At 35.8% G+C, this 16,754-nt stretch overlaps 1 protein-coding gene across 2 annotated transcripts in view; it reads left to right on the top strand.

Annotated features, from left to right (window-relative positions):
* Positions 1-896: 896 nt before the first annotated feature.
* LOC120420029 (uncharacterized) overlaps positions 897-16,754 on the top strand; it is a 93,332-nt gene continuing 77,474 nt past the window's right edge. The window contains exons 1-2 of one of the 2 annotated variants that reach the window (XM_039582929.2): positions 897-1,761; positions 13,818-14,142. In XM_039582929.2, the coding sequence (XP_039438863.1) occupies positions 14,068-14,142 (75 nt within the window). In that variant the 5' untranslated portion in view covers positions 897-1,761; positions 13,818-14,067. The remainder of the gene's footprint in view (positions 1,762-13,817; positions 14,143-16,754) is intronic. The other variant, XM_039582928.2, reaches the window with a different exon arrangement.

The raw sequence follows: 16,754 nt of genomic DNA, 5'->3' as shown, positions 1-16,754 counted from the left end.
AAAACTAAGGTCCATTTGTTTATATCTCGTTGTGATAGGGTGGTTGACCCCTTCTTTTTTTGTTGTTAACTGCTTCATACCGTGGTTCACCGATATATGAAAAAGACAAAAATGTTCAATTTCGAGCGCATCAACCGGAATTTTCAAGAACTATGAACCTTAGAGCCTGTATCTTTTCGAGATAAATTCCTAGCGCTTTGCGATGTTCTACAAAGATATTTCCACTTTTTCGAAGTTTTCACCTACAACTGTGTACATTTGATAGTATTTTTCGAAAAGTCGAGCAAAATAACTAGTAAATGTAACATTGAACCTTAGAATTGAAATTTGATCTACGTGATTCAACGGTTTTATTAAATCTCAGATTTTTCAATGAAACCTTATTTTGTTTAAGGGGTTATGTTAGGGGCACGAATGGCAAATTTTGCTGAATAAATTCTGTCCTGCTTGATTTCTGCTTGACAACTTTTAGATTTGGCGTTTTTGCTCAAAAATGACGTGTGAAATAATCATTTTTTTTGGTAGCTGATTGTAAATAAATATTCGGCCCAGTGACACCTTCTCTAAACGGGAAGATTGGGCCGCCAAATATAATGATATTGGCATTCGAATTACTATCAATCAAGTCTGTTTAAATTTTTTAACATTTTTTCTCCACTAAGTCAACTTTAGCTTCGACCACCCTAGAGTTCTTTCCTTCCGACCTTTCCCTCCCAATGTCGTCCTTCCCTCCCACCACCCCACGTCGCAGCCATTCCTTTCCGTTATCGTCGCCGTCGCAGCATGTCCTCCGGCCGGTGTCTGGCGGGTGCCCAAGACGCGTCGGGCCGGGTCGGGTGTTTTGTGTTGCTATTCTGTGTTGTTGCGTTTCCTTCCCGGCGACGGTGGCCAGACCCAGCCAGTCAGTCTGCCAGCGACGTTCGAACCGAACAGACGGTCTTCGGCTCCGGAGAAAAAGTCCTGTGGAAATTCCTTCGTTGGGTTGTACTTTTGGGGGTTGTTTGTGATCTGATGATTCAGTGAGTTTTTCGCTCAAGTCAAACAAATGTAACTCGATGCTGGTCAAATATTTGACTGAAAAGTTGGTCGGTTTTTAAGGTTTTGTGTCCAGACTCCGGATGTTGTAGCAGTTTCAGCGGTTTGGTCAAGTCAAACTTGGTGTTGGGTTTTTGTTCCGGATTGGTTTTCCGCGCACGGACGGATATTTAATACAACACGCTCGCTGTGTGAGAAGAGTGCAAAACAAATTGCACAAATTGCCGAGATTAAAAACAAACAATCCAGCAGTGGATGCACGTGGATGCCGGCGAATTAACGCAGCTCGCGGAGGAGATGCACCACAGCTGCAGCCTGCAGGTCGGGAAAGAAGAGTTGTTGGCGGTTAAAATAAATCACGCAGAGCAGAGCAAAGAGCTGCCAGCGATTTCCGCGAGTCAGTGCTGAGTGACGGTGGCCAAGTGTTGTCGTCGCCTATAGCAGGGGCAAACAAGTGAAAAGTGGTGGAAATAAAATTAAACCCAAATATAATATACAAAAAGGAAAAGTGTTGTTTATAACCGTGAGAGGGAGGGTGTGGGGTGTGTTTAAAAGCAAATTAAAATCAGGTCGTTCGTGATGTGGGTTCGTTTATTTGTTCTAGAGTGTCCGTCGAACGGATGCAAGTGAGCGGCGGAAGTGACTAAGACGACGAAAAGAGAATCTGGATAATTTTTGCTGTCTTCGGAACGTGGTCGAGACTTGAAGAAGTGAGGACTCTTTGAGGTAAACAATGACTTTAATTTAGTTAACTACTATCAATTGAATCGAATTTCAATATATTGAATAATCGAATGTGAATAAAATTTTAAATTGTCTGTAAAACTTAAAAGGGTTAAACAGCAGCGGATCTTACTTGCAATATCTTTATAAGTAAAAGTTTTAGCAATTTACTGAAATTGCGTCCTTCTATCACTTTTAATAAATTCGATAAAATGACTTAGTCTTAAAAACGTGAAATTCAAATTTTTGATCAAAAAGTACAATTGTAAAATTTTGATTTTGAATATCGTTTGAATTCGAGAGCCTAAATGGGGAGGCAAAATGTTGCTCTCTGGGTTCCAATCGAACTGTGAAGACCGTCAAGACAGGGTTCCATTCGAGCGTCAAGACCTTGTATGTATAAGGTTGGAATCTGTTTATTTTTTTTTTTTGGTTTTTTTATACCGTTGCAAATATTTTTCAAAATTTAGCTTCATAATTAGCTCAAAAAATCAGGGAACAAAACTATATTTTCAAAAAACGTCAAAATGTTTAATGAAAATTAGTGTGCAATCAACTGAAAACATTGTAACATGAATTTTACTGCATTTATAACCATTGAAAGCATGAAAAAAACGCTCCGAGTTGATCCTGATTTTTGTGATTTTTTAAAGTAAAAAGTTTTTTTTAAAATATTTCCTATATACTCCTTATCAAAGGTCCTGATTATCGGTTCAATGAACAGAAACCACTCACTCATTGCCTATCCATTCGTCGCCTATTCCAACCCGCTAGCATTCATGAGCGAATGAGTCTCGCAAGCAGCTAGCGAGTGGCCCGAACTGCTCACTCAGCGAACAAATACATCGTGAAAATATTTGCCTACTCCGTCGCTCGACGACGCTCACACACCACCATGCTCAGCGAAGAGCCATTCTCACAAAATGCCAGCGCGGCTGTCTTTTTGTCTTCACGCCCTCAGTTTGCCATAAAATTGATTTTTTCTTGGTGGAAGTTTCTTTGAATGGTGTCTATAATGTAATGAAATCAAAATAAATGCACAATTTAATTGATAACATTGATTTTAGGCAACCCAAATCAATGAGTATAACGCAGCGCATCAGTCGAGAAATGTTTTCAGTTAAGAGTGATCGGAGACGGTCGGCCTGTCTGAACTCGGAGACTGAGCCGATCAGAGAGAGAGAAGAGTAGAAAAGAGAGTGTTCGGGAGCGAATGGTGATAGAGTGACAAACGGTAGGAATTCATCAGGGCAGTATCGCGTCGGCCTGCTATTTGTGCTCGCGAATGGAGTGGTTGTTTTTGAGCAATCAGGACCCTTGCTCCTTATATACCTTCATGTACTTTCATCGCATTGCTAATAACTCCTCAGGATCAACTTGGATCTTCTTACACTCTTCGACAAAGTTGTGGGGAATTGAATTTCCTCACGCAGAAAAATAAGACATATTTGAATCAACAAAACGTTTTGTTGATTTGAAAATCAAGATTTTTGTTGAATCAACGCTAAACGTCAAAGCAGCTTTTTGAAAACAAAAAAAGACTTTTGAAGAATTGAGAAAATCAAGGTTTGTTTCAACGCAATTTTGTTGTTGATTATATTCAACAAAAAAATTGTTGATTCAAACCTCGTACAGGCTGATTCTACAAAACATTTTTCTGCGTACTACAATAATCTTACACTTGGATAATTTTGGGCGAGACCTGCGCCACCTGCTGCGAAAATTCTGAAACGATGTTTTCCCCATACATTTTTACGAATTTTCCAATTCAAACTTCAACGATGAAAAGGGACCCCTAAACCTTGACCGATTTGCCTAAAGAATCGAGCCAGAGAGTATCCCTGATGTCACCCTATTACCCATCCAACGATGGGTTGCATGATAGATCCGGACATTACCTTCATCAAAATATTTGATATCCGGCCTAAAAAAAGTGTAAAAAAAAAAACACTTAAGTGCTTATAGCTGTTGATAGGGTTGCCAGTCAATATCTTGGGATCGTTGGAAAGGTCTTTTAAATACCATTCTAAAAACGTATAACATGAAGGGTTTCCTTACAAAACACACCCTTTTCACAACCTTCCGGACTTCAGTCGAAATCGTTTTATTTTTAGCATAACTTCTGACGTACTAAACTTCACAAGACGGAAAGAACAAGTCCAAAATGGACAAAATCGGTTTAGCAAGTGCCGAGATAATCGAGTGACATTTTTTCAGCATTCCACCACACACAGACATTTTCTCAGAATTTGATTCTGAGTCGATATGTATACTTGACGTTTGTAAATTACATAATTTTTGGTACATCAAAAATATGAAAGGTTTCAAGAAAAATGTTTTCCACTTTCCTTTAAACACGATACTTATGGCTCCTTTCAAGGTAAAATTCTTGCCCGGCGACATTGTTGCCAATATCATACTTTGCATGTGCTATAAATACATAAACGTGTTCTTTCTCTTGGATGCGTAACACAATCTTATATAGAAAGACGTAACGCTTCAGGTGAGGCATCAAAGTTCCACCCTTGTTGTGCTTAATTTTGCCATCGATCCAGAAAATAAATCAATTTAACGTAACGATTTTTGAGAGATTCGAATTCTATGTTATGAAATGGCATAAAAATGTATTTGTTAGAATTGACTTCTTACATGGATTTGTGTAATTATCTTTAGGGACCATCCATAAACCACGTGGACACTTTAGGGGGGGGGGGGGTATGGCGATTGTCCACGATCCATACAAAAAAGATTTTTTTTGTATGGACAATTGTCCACGAAGGGGGGGGGGGGGGTAAAAGATTCCCAATAAAGTGTCCACGTGGTTTATGGATGGTCCCTTAAAAAAAATTGACATTAAATTATTGTCAACGGCCAAGCCTCTGTTTCTCTGTATATGCGGTATATGCCATCATCAGCTGTAATTCATATATTATTCACGATTCCATTTTTGGTCTAGACAAAATACACTTAATGTATTTTTTTTTTCGTTTTGCGTAGGCTATGGAAATCTTAATTGAATAAAAGTGGCTCTGCTGAAGGAGCTCGTGGAAGTTCCTACTCGTACAGTGTGTACGGTACTTTGTTGACAACGAGGATTTTCCTTGATACGATTATGAGTTTAAAAATGCTTTAAGGAAAATTTGCATTAAAAGCAGTCGTTAATGTCAATAAATATGTTGCACATTCGAACCTTACATTTTAAAATATTCATTAAAATAATATCAAAATTAACCCCCAAAGGCTTAATTTGGGCAACACCTTCAGATTCCAGAAACATTCCGCTCCGTTTTCCATAACTCAACACGGCCGACAAACACTTCCAGAAAGTTTCACCCCCATCCCGCAATTTAACTGTGCACATTTCCATTAGCACACAATTTCCCGAGACACAGCATCTCTACGAAACAGTCCGCACAAACTTTCGCGGGTCATAATTTTCAATACTCAATTCGACGAATTTTTGGCCACTTCTAAAACCAACAAGAAAACAATGAAATGGTCTGGTCACATTGTAGTGACTGTGAGGTTTCAATTGCGGGAAGCTTTAGGTGGAGTTTGGAGATTGTTATTCAAATAAACAAGGCAAGGTCAAATTTCGATGAGAATATTTTCACGGCTATGACCCTCGACTTCAGCTGGGGTCGAGGATCGAGAGTTATGAGGCAAATATAATTCTAAAATGCATAATAGACAATCGTTATTTATTTCGCAATTTTTAAGTTTTAATTTTTAATTTGTATGAAACTTTGCTATTTGAACGTAATATGCCTAAAGATAATTTTTCAAAGCTCGGTAAATTACAGTATAAATTCACAAATGTGCAGTCTCGTTTCACCTCAGTTGACAACCGTACGAAATCTTCCATCTAATTAGCATTCAGTCTCGCATGTTTCTTGTCGAAATTCAAATTTCTCTAATAAACGTCAGCTATGGTTAATAAGCCTTTTGAATGAAACAACAGTTTCCTAGAAACGAAACTCCCTGCTCAGGTCTCTTCACAGCCTGTTCACCCAAAATTAAGCAGATGAGTAAGCAGCAACGGCAGCTTCCGGGAGACTGGAGTTCGCCGTACACACAAATTGAGCAAGCAACAAGAATCCAACCCTTTTTGAGCCAGCAGTGGTGGGAGTGAAATTGGGAATTGTGTGTGTGTGGGTTCGTCATTAATCAGAATTAATATTTCGTGGAAAATTTTCAACTCCCAGTCAGCCAAAGATTGGCGGAAATTGAATCGGGTGTGAGTGGCGAAGCTGGTGTTCACAGAAGCGTGGGTGGAGGTGTCAGGTCGATCAGGTTGTTTTTTTTTGCAACAAGTAGGGGAAATATACCCAAATTAATCACTCTAAGCCGTTCGACCAATTCTCATCACTTTTGCCGTTTTCCGCTATTAAATCAATATTTTCAGGTATATCAACAATGGAGAGTTGCTTGCTCACTTTTATTTGAGCTATTTATTACTTTGGAACAGGTAAAAACACTTTATGAAAGCTGTAATTCATGATCAAAGTGCTGATAGGCCGATAATAGAAATAGGCTGAGAAAGAGTAAACTTCCCCAACTCTTCGAAAAACTTGAGTTTGATGGAAAAGGGGTTCATTTCCTCAGGCGGAGATTTGGTGCGGAAAAAAAATCTAGGGACTAATACCTTAAGATGCTTACGATGCTTGTTCAACCTAGCAGATTTGTTAAAATTGCCTCATACTTCATAAAAAAGAAAAAGAATATGTAAAAAAAAGTCATAAAACTGATTTTCAGCTATAACTATTTCAAATTTAAAATTCATAAGAAAAAAGAAAAGCAAAATCTCAAAGAACTCAAAGTGCAACTTTTCACCCCAGCACGAACTTTTCTGATTTATGTATCTTGCGTTTGCAGATCTTTGCTCCCCCATTCATCCATTCTAGGGGTGGATGGAATCCGGACGGAATCTGGCCCCCTTCAAGCTGAGTGTGGGTTGCCCGTTTTTGTTTTTGCCTGCAATCCTCTGACCTCGGAGAACATTTTTTCTTCCACCAAACGTCTTACTCCTTAACTTTCGAAGCCGGGTTATCGAGTGTCTTTTGAAGAATGGCAGCAACAGATCCTTTTCTCGCTTTTGCTCCGTGCTCGACTCTAACTGATAAGAATTCTTGAGAAAAAGACATTTCTGGAGATTTTCGTGCCTAAATTTTTCCAAAGAAGGAAAAGAGAATTAAATTGGGTTTGAACTTTGCGTCAGATTTAAAATTTCCATCTATTCAGGAAACCCCTATGTTCAATCGATCATAGACTAGAAGTTTAGCCGACGCTTAAAAGGTCACCGGTAACTGACCATGCCGAGGCAACCCCCCCCAAGTCAATTTTGAGGTGAGGGATTTGTGGTTTCGGTGGCTGTTTATCTTGTGGATTTCAGCAGAGCTTTTTGGTTCTGACGTGCAAACCACTTGGGCCACAAAGTATCTTGCCGTCGACACCATTAAAGAGGAAATACCCTCTCTCAATTTTACGATCTCGAGCTAATTTATGCTACGTTTTGTGTTTGAACAGGCACTTCTGATTCGAAGTTTGTTTTCAATCATATTTTATGAAACTACAAAGATGATAATTATTTAAAGTTGTAACTTGCTGTACCTCAAACTATTCTGATGGATTTTCTAGTAACATGTTTTTCAATTTTGTTTTATGTTGTTATCATTTCTTTTGCTTGCTTTTTGGAATTTATTTTTTGAGCTTAATTGGCTAGGGCGTCCAATTTTCCCGGGTTTTCAATTTCCCGGGAAACGGGAAAAAGATATTTGAAATCCCGGGAAATTTTTAAAGCAGTAATAAAATCTATGTTTTCATTATATTTGTCATGTTTTTCAAGCTTAAAATCATAGAATAAGCTCAATACTATTCAATGGTGATAATTTACGCTTCAATCTAAACAAGGATAGCAGATTTTAGATAGCTTGAAAGATTTTTTTGTTGTTCTTTGTTGTGCTTTGGTTTCTAATTCAATTCCTAATCCAATGTGATTAAAATTAAATAAGTCTTGTATAAACACATATTTTTATTTTTTTATATGACATGAATAGAAAAGCCTTATATTTTTATTTTTAAATGTCTAAAATATCTAATAAAAAGACAGCAAGTAAAAATATACTAGCCAATGTTAAATTTTAGATAAGTTAAGAAATTCATGTTTTATATAAAAACGCCTTATGGAAGAAATCGGAACTATAGTCTAAATAGGTGCAGAAGATTTGAGACAATTATATTGGAGATCGGTGTACTAATTGTTTTGTTCTGTTCCTGTTTTAACCGAAATCAATCAAAAAATCAAAAGATTATGCAAAAAAAATTCTTAAACAGCTGTCTTAATTCGATAAATCCGTCTTGATTTGCCAAAGATGTTTCATGAAAAATTATTTAAAGCGATATTATTTTTTAAAATTTAAAATCATAAATATATATAGTCTTTTAAAAAATATTTAAAATGAAATAGAAAATATTTTAAGCTCTAGGTAATTTACGGATCGGTAAATTTTCACAAAAGTCAAATTAATGCTTATATCTATATTTTTTTGAATAAGTCCTATAAACATATAAAAAACACAAAAGCTTATAGGACCTTATCAAAAACAACCCTGGATATGTGCTTAATTATTTTTAATCATTGTTCATCTTTTTCCACAAAAAAACCTGAATTACCAGACCAAAATTTGATATTTTTTCCAATTTCGGGGACAAATACAAAAAATCCTGGGATTCGGGAATTCCCGGTTTTGCAAAAAATCCGGGAATTTTGTCCCTGGAATTCCCGGGATGGACGCACTTAAATTGGCTCTTGTTAACCTTTTTTTAAATTTTATTTACTAATCTACATTTTTTTGCATTCATTGTTTGAGTTGGTTTTTGTTAAAAGATGTTTCCTATTGTTATAAGCATTGATAAGTTTTTATTCGTTTTATTTGTTTGAAATTTGTTTGCTTTTATTTGATTCCATGTTTATGTTTTTGTTCCTTTATTGACATTTGCTGCTTTCATATTTTATCGTTTCGTTTTCTTTGTATCTATTTACTATTGTTTGTACTTATTTTTTTTACATTTTGTTTACATGTTATGATTTTGCCTTCTATATTTGCCTTTGTTTATACTTTGATTGTTCTTTGCTTGTTTTATATGTTTTTCTTTGATTAATTCGTTTTATTTTTATTTTATTTTTTTCTAGCTTACAAAAGTAACACCTTTTGTTTAGTTTGTCTTCTCTGCTTTAGTTTATTAATGTTAGTTTTGGTTGTTGTTTCATATCTGTTTTGTTCCTCCCAAAATATATATTTTTTTTAATTTTATTTCTTTGATTTAAACTTTTGATGATATCAGATTTCATTTTTTTTTGTTTCTTGGTGTTATGCTTGACTTGCATAGGTACTGTCCTTGATTTTATTTCTTATCTTTACTGCTTTGTGTCAAATATTTACTCATTTTTACAATTTTGATACCTTTGCCTTATTTGTTGTCTATATCTTTGTTTGATATGTCGATTTCTTGCTACAATGGTTTTATCTTTGTGTTTTTCTTTCTCTGACATCTGTAAGCTTTATCTGCTTTTTTGTAGCCTGAAATGCCTGATGCCTGATTTGATGGCATACTAAGAATTCCGAAAAAAAGTATCTATCATAAAAAAAAACACAAAAATAGTTTCAAAACCTCTGCCATTTTTTGTTTTTCAACTGTAAAAAATGGGACACGAAATTTTAAAGGGAAATTTAATGAACTTTACGAATCTGAAATAACCGAGAAGGGTCATTTTTTTCGTTTGATTTTTTTTATTTTAAAATTTGAGTTAAAAGCTGTTTTTCCCGTTTTCGTCATTTTCTCGTTTTTGCGCGCAGAGCGCCGATAAACCCAGTTTTTATTTTTAACAATCATATCTCAGAATCCTGCTAATAAACACCTCCCATTTTTTAGTATGTTACGTTAAATTGTCCAAAGAATCCGTTAAAAATATTTCCAGACATAAGCTTTTTCGTACAGATACCGTCAAAACGTCATTATAATGTTTCATTCGACCTTTTCAAATGTTAGGCTAGATTTTTGGGTCTTCAAATTATTTTTCTTTGAATGGCCAACTAATCACCTTGCGTTGCTAATCATCATTTGCGTTTAAGACTACTAAATAGGTTGAAATAACCAGGGCTGTGGAGTCGGAGTCGGAGTCGGAGCCGGAGTCGGTGGAGTCGGGTCTTTTTGGGGACCTGGAGTCGGAGTCGGAGTCGGAGTCGTCAAAACTCGAACAGCTGGAGTCGGAGTCGGAGCCGGAGTCGGCTAAATTTTAAGAGCTGGAGTCGGAGTCGGAGTCGGAGCTGAAGATTTCTGATATCCCGGTGTCGGAGTCGGAGCCGGAGTTATCTTAAATTCAATATGTTTTTTTATTGTTCAGTATTTCCTATATAACAGCCTCATTTACAAAACAACTTATATTTTTAATTGATTTATCAAATGCCAATATGTTTTTGAAGCTTTTCATTGTGATTGAAAAGCTCTAATTGGGTTATTACACTATAATCACTAAATGATAACCTCTTACTCAAGTATGTAATATCATAATTTAAAAAATAATAAAAAAATATTGGTTATGTAGTCAGACTATATTTATGTGCCCTTTCAATTCAAATTTGACCAAATTTCATCCAGTAATTTCTGAAAAAGGACACACAAAGTCATCATTTACCCCGATAGGGAATGTTTTAGAGGTTTTCAGTTAAATCTTTTTTTAGGAAAAAATTACGAGGTACATCACTGTTTTTGCAGATCGAAAAAGAGTCACTGACAGTTTAACGTCGTTGGTTTAACTTTTGTAACAAATAATCAACAATAATAACAATCTCTTACTTGGAACTCAACATGCGCATTTTGTTTATAACTAAGTACAAGAAAATCAAAGAATTGCATTTAAAATAATTCAAACTAACAAAAAAATGTCAAAAGAAGTTGCAACAAATTTTAAATAATCATTGATTGTTGATGTTGATGTTGATTTCAGGTAAACTATTTTAATATCGTTGCAAATTATCGTTGAACAAATCTCAAGAATTCAGTACAAAAATAAACTAATAAAAAATGTATAGAACAAAATATAGGATTTTAATTTATTTTTCAAATATTATAGATAAAAAACAGAATCAAAATATTATCAACTAGTACGATTTTTTTCATACTGTTTGTCTCACGCCAATATGACGGAAGGTGATAATCATTGCAAATCAATGTACCTTAAAAAAATGAAATATTTGTGATCTAGAAAATATTTTACTTATGGATATTTGTTTTTTTTATTATATTTTAAGTTTTTTCATATATTTTGATTGAGGCGCAAGATCATCCAAAAGCTTCGTTTTAGGTGAAGATTCACGAAGTATCGTGCGCCTCCTTTTTAAAGTATATAAAATTTCGAAATTAAAATAAATTAAAAAATTCCTGGTTAAAATATTTTCCATGTCACAGAAATTTGAAAAGGACATCTTAAGCGTCCTTTCCACGAAGAAATTGTTTAGATACATTGATTTGCAATAATAATCTCCTTCAGCCATGGCGTAATGCCCATGTACATCTAAAAAAAAAACAAAAAAAAAATGTTTTGTTTAAAATTGTCATTTAAAACACAAGGTGCCTGTCACTGTGCTTCTTACAAATGTCAGCCTGAAAGTTAATATTCAATAGATCATCAAGGCCAGGTTTCTTTTAGTTATTTATTCAAAAATAACAGATTAATATTTAAATTTATTAGCTTTGAAAAAAATTCAAATTTGAGGTTGAGCAAATAAATCCAAATTTACTTACAAAACTGTTCTTCTCAAAATACCTCTAAAACAGAGATATTTTTTGATTTCTGTTTCCATAACATAAAACACTTGTAACCTAGAACCTTTTTTCCGTTTATTTACTTTACTTTACTTTTACTTAACTTATTTTTCTTGAGAAAAACAAGACGCTTAGAGAGTATTTAAATAATCCTATTTATCAATGATTTAAAAATAATTTCCTAATAATAGTTAACTAACTTTTGAAACATTTAAAATATGTGGAGTCGGAGTCGGAGTCGGAGCCAACCATTTGTTGAAAGCTGGAGTCGGAGTCGGAGTCGGAGTCGGCTAGATTTGGTAGGCCGGAGTCGGAGTCGGAGTCGGAGCCAACCATTTGTTCAAAGCCGGAGCTGGAGTCGGAGTCGGAGTCAGCTAATCTGAGAAAGCCGGAGTCGGAGTCGGAGTCGGAGTCGTTTGAAATATGACCCGACTCCGCAGCCCTGGAAATAACACCCTAGCACGGTGTTATTCACCCTAATGGTTTTTAACGCAAGAATACTGCATTTCATACACAGTAAAAAAAATGGGAATTAGTACATCTTTTATGTCAGAAAAAAATTGTAATTTTACCTCTGAAAATATGTAACATTACCACTTTTTTGTTGTAATGTCACTTTTTCATTCTAAATTAAGGTAAAATTACATCATAAAAAAGGTAATATTCCACCTTCCAAAATTACACCTTTCAAATTTACACAATTTTTTACTGTATACTGTTCAATTAAGTTTAAGTTTTAATGTTGAAGTTTTTTGAGAAAATATTGTTTGTCACCTGATTTTCCAGGGTAACATTAACTTTGAAATTATTTGCTTATTAAATAAATAAAACTTATTAAATAAATAAATAAATTGTTTAAATATAAAACCTTTTCAATGCATGCAATGATGTCAATCAGATTTTTTTGTTGTCGTTGGAAAATTGATTTTGATCCAAGTTCAATCATCTCAAAAACTTGATAAGCACATGTCCAACCCAGGTGCACCTTCGTCAGTTTGACAAAGCGGAAGTACCACCAATATCCTGCTTGATCAGAACAACTCAAAGCAATTCCAAAAACAGCAAGATGTTCATCCTGTCAGTTTTTTATCTCAGAGAGGGGTTTTCATGATTTAATTTAAAACTTTTCTCTTCCCCTCCTCCTTCGTTGGTACACTCCGTTGATCGATTCAGCAGAGCTTTCATTCCGGTTTCGAGATTTGACGTTGTTTGGATTGCAGTCATAATTTTGCAGCTGCCTGCTAAGTTTGGAATTATATGGACCCTTCATATTTAATCTTCGTTCAACTTACCAAAAACCATCCCGAAATTAAATTTCTACACCCAACTCACACAGTGAGTGAAGTTGGTCTCGCAGCTTAAAACCGTCAGCTTTCTACTTCTATCCGAAGGCGTAGACGCACGCCCGGCCAACATAAACTCTTCGCCAGAAAATGATTTCCAATTTTCGGCTTGTTAAAGGTCGCCATGATTGGGTTTTGGGAGGGTGACTCCGTGGAATTGGCTTTACGGGCAAATGTTAAAATATTGTCGTAAAGCCTCCAAATAAGATACTTTTGCGTCACGCAACCGAGGACATGGGGGTGTGCCAAAGGGGCATTCGTGAGTGACGTAACGTGGTTGATTTGATGTGTTTTTCTCGAGTTTCCTGTTGACATTTGAACTAATAGCTGAAAACTAAAAACCGTGAAAATACTAATTTCTGAAAAAAAAACGTTACGTCACTTCTAGAAGGACATTTGGGTGGAAACCTAACAAAGCCCAGGTCTAAGGCTATTTAAGCTTTGATTGGACCGGTGCGAAACGAAGGGGAAGCAAAATAAAATGTTATGATTTTTTGTTTGCCGGCACATCCTCAAACTTATATTTGAAGGTGTATCGTGTTTTTTCTCGGTTGAAAGGAAATATTCACAAAATCACAGAAAATGTGACCACATTAAGATGTTTGTGCACGCAACACAAAACCAAGCACGAAACAGTGGTTCAAGATCGGTGAGATAATTAAATTAAAAAAAAAACAATTATTTATAAACAAGGGTGTAACAACATTAAAGCATATAACATTTAGAGGTTTGTTCTAACAATGACTAGCGCTCAAACTTTGATTCATCGTTAAACAAATGTTTAGTCAAATTCAGTCATTCCTGAAGCAACATGCTTTAAAGTTCTTTCTTTGATCTATATGTGATTATTGAATTCAAAAGAAATTAACACTTTTTTCTATCTATTTTCAGATAAAATAAATGTTACAAAGTGATGCTAAGGACCTCATAAAAAACGACATTTATCTGTTGAAATGCCAAAACAACACACACCAAACCAACGATGAACGAAACAATCAAACCTTATTGCTCCAAATAAGGCCAAATTCATCGGAAATACCTCGCTCAGCACATAGCTCCGAGCGGTCACTCTCCTACCTATAGAATTGGCTCTTCCTGTGTGTCGTCGATCCGGTTTCAGGTGAACCGTCTTCCTCCCGAGATGGCCATCCTTCATTCGTGCTGCCTGTGGCGGACGGTGCGCAAGGGAAGCTACGCCAGCGTTATCTACACATTCGTAAGTACCATCAGCACCGACGACGGTCCGACCGATGATACATCGTATATTAGCTTGCAGCACTCTGCAGCATCTGGTTCTGTAGGGCACAGGACATGTGACGGTTGCCGTTGTGCTCTCTTGGCTCATGGCTATTTCGGGTCGAATTCAGTTGAATACTTTAATTCATTTGGATATGATGGCACAAATGATGCAATGTCACAGATGATTGTGCTCACATTGCGCACCGCTGATAAGGACACCTGGCAGAAACATGGCACAAAGCTGCATTGTGGAAGGAGAAATTTTATGCAAATGAATTGTTGATTGTGCAAATCACTAGTCTATGTCTCTAGTGTCCTCTCTCATAGTCATTCTCAATTTCCCACCAGTTATGTAATTTTGAGCAAGAGCTACCTCCACCTACAACAAGACCAACCGATGACAGCGAGTTACTTCCTATTGATTTACGACGGCTTTGCACTTACGTCAATATGGGAACATCCATCTACAGTGCGCTGAACTTAATCCCGTACAATTTGTCGTCAATTCTGCAGCGATGTTTGTTGTTTAACTCCACTCGTCAAGTTACACGAAAATCAGCAAAACTCATCAATTCTGCGTCATACAAGCGAACCGTAATAATTTCCTGCCCGTAATCACCAGCGCTGAATGACTTTCGGTTCAATGGGTGAATAACTCAAAGTCATCATGCCCCTAATTCGTGTGAAATATGAACGCGCATAATTTTGGCATACTAATCGAAGTATTTGACCCATAAAATTTGATACCACCAGCAGCGGCAACACCGGCAACACCTAATCAATAATTACCAAGCATCGAATTCCAGCCCTCAAATGGGTCGGAAACGTGCCGGTTTTCGACGCAGCGAACTCATAACAGATTTCAAGCCATGTTTTTACTAAGCGCTAGCGTAATACAATCTATTGTGGATGGATTAATAATAAAATGAAAACATTATCCAACATGCATTCATGCATTGGATGAAATATTGACCCGCAAAATCCACAAATTCGAAACACTTTTATCTTGCAAATGTAAACAAATTTAGGTTCTCTCCAAAAATGCGTATTTTCAACAACAAACAAAAATTACTGCAAACGCTAAAACCAATAAATTTTAAGATAAACTATGGTTTTGTAAATAGTTTGAGCTTTTTTTGGTGGAACTTTCTGTAAAAATTTGGAGTTTCATAATTGTAGGAGGTACAATAATATCCCACAATTACGGAACAGGTAATTTGGAAGCAGTGTTTTGCTGCTCTTGAGGTCAACTTTTGCTAGTGAAATAGATAGAGCATGGCGTAAAACAAGGTCTTTGAAATAGAAGTGTTGTATCCTGTATCCTTTTTCATTTTAACGTGAAGACGTGAAGATTTTTCGTTCAAAGATATAAATTTTGCGTCGCTTTCAATATTTTGACAAAAATCCTTCAACAAAATGTTTAGAATAGTGCCCTATACATGCTGATTCCTTTTGATAACGATTATCCCATTCCTTTTTAAGTTATGGATATCGTCATTAATCAATGATTGCCAACTAGGACGTCAATGATTGTACCACAACATTATATAAATATTTAAACGCATTTGATTTAGATCGAAAATTCTTTCAGTGGCTTCAAGAACTCAACACCCGGCACATGCTGATTCCTTTTGGTGCTGAAATTCGTTAAATTGAATTTAATACAGAATATTTTATAGTGATGATCAATTTTCTTCAAAAATGATCAACGGCTTCACTTTAAAGAAAAACGCGAAGCCAATTTGAGTACTTATGTTTTAGTGCGATGCAGTGGTGTTGGTTCGATGACGATCATTGTTGACGTCATTGATGTACTTGTATTAGTTACATCATGTAATAGTGGTGGTATTGACATCCATCCTTGCCAAACATTTGAAAAATGCCTGTACCTCGTCCTTAATTATGATTTGAAAACAATTTATCTCTTCAATGTTTTAATTTTTTTTTCTTAGACCTTTATGTTCAAATGAAAATTGTCATGATAAACAACCAACTAGTTAGTTCATTATTCCCAATAATTTGAAAAATAATTTAAACCAATTGTAATTAATTTGGCGAATAAAGTGGCCACCATGATTTTATTTTATATATATTTTATTAAGGCACTGGAAGGCATCATTCCCGATCGGCCATTCGGCGGCCATGTTTTTTAAGAAAAACATTCAAATCTTGATTCAGAATGTCAATCAAAAAAAGGTTTTCTTTGTGTTGTTTGTAGAAGGATTTTACAAATCGTGATGATTTTTTCATTTCAATTTACTATTTCTGAACCCTGAATTCAGAACCATCATTGACAGTCATTGCCCCAAAAGTGAAGGACACCTTCTATGACCTTAAGGCTGACATCTTTGGACCAGTTTCGAAGAGGGCTTTGGTTTCATAACGATGATGCGATATGAATGTGATGATTCTGGAACAACACATCGAAGAATTTCCGGCTATCTACACTGCTTCGGAATATTTCTCCGTGTAACTGTTGTGTGGCTCTAAATTCTTTGGCGAAAAAAGGGATTTCGTTCGAAGAGATGATGTTTGTCCCCGAGGAATATTCCAAATATCTGCCCTTGCTCGAAACGCCACTTCTCCAAG

The sequence above is a fragment of the Culex pipiens genome, chromosome 3 (assembly GCF_016801865.2).
Source record: "Culex pipiens pallens isolate TS chromosome 3, TS_CPP_V2, whole genome shotgun sequence".
Taxonomy (NCBI): Eukaryota; Metazoa; Arthropoda; class Insecta; order Diptera; family Culicidae; genus Culex; species Culex pipiens.
Note: the sequence above shows the minus strand (reverse complement) of the source record. Positions and strands in the feature narration are given on the sequence as shown.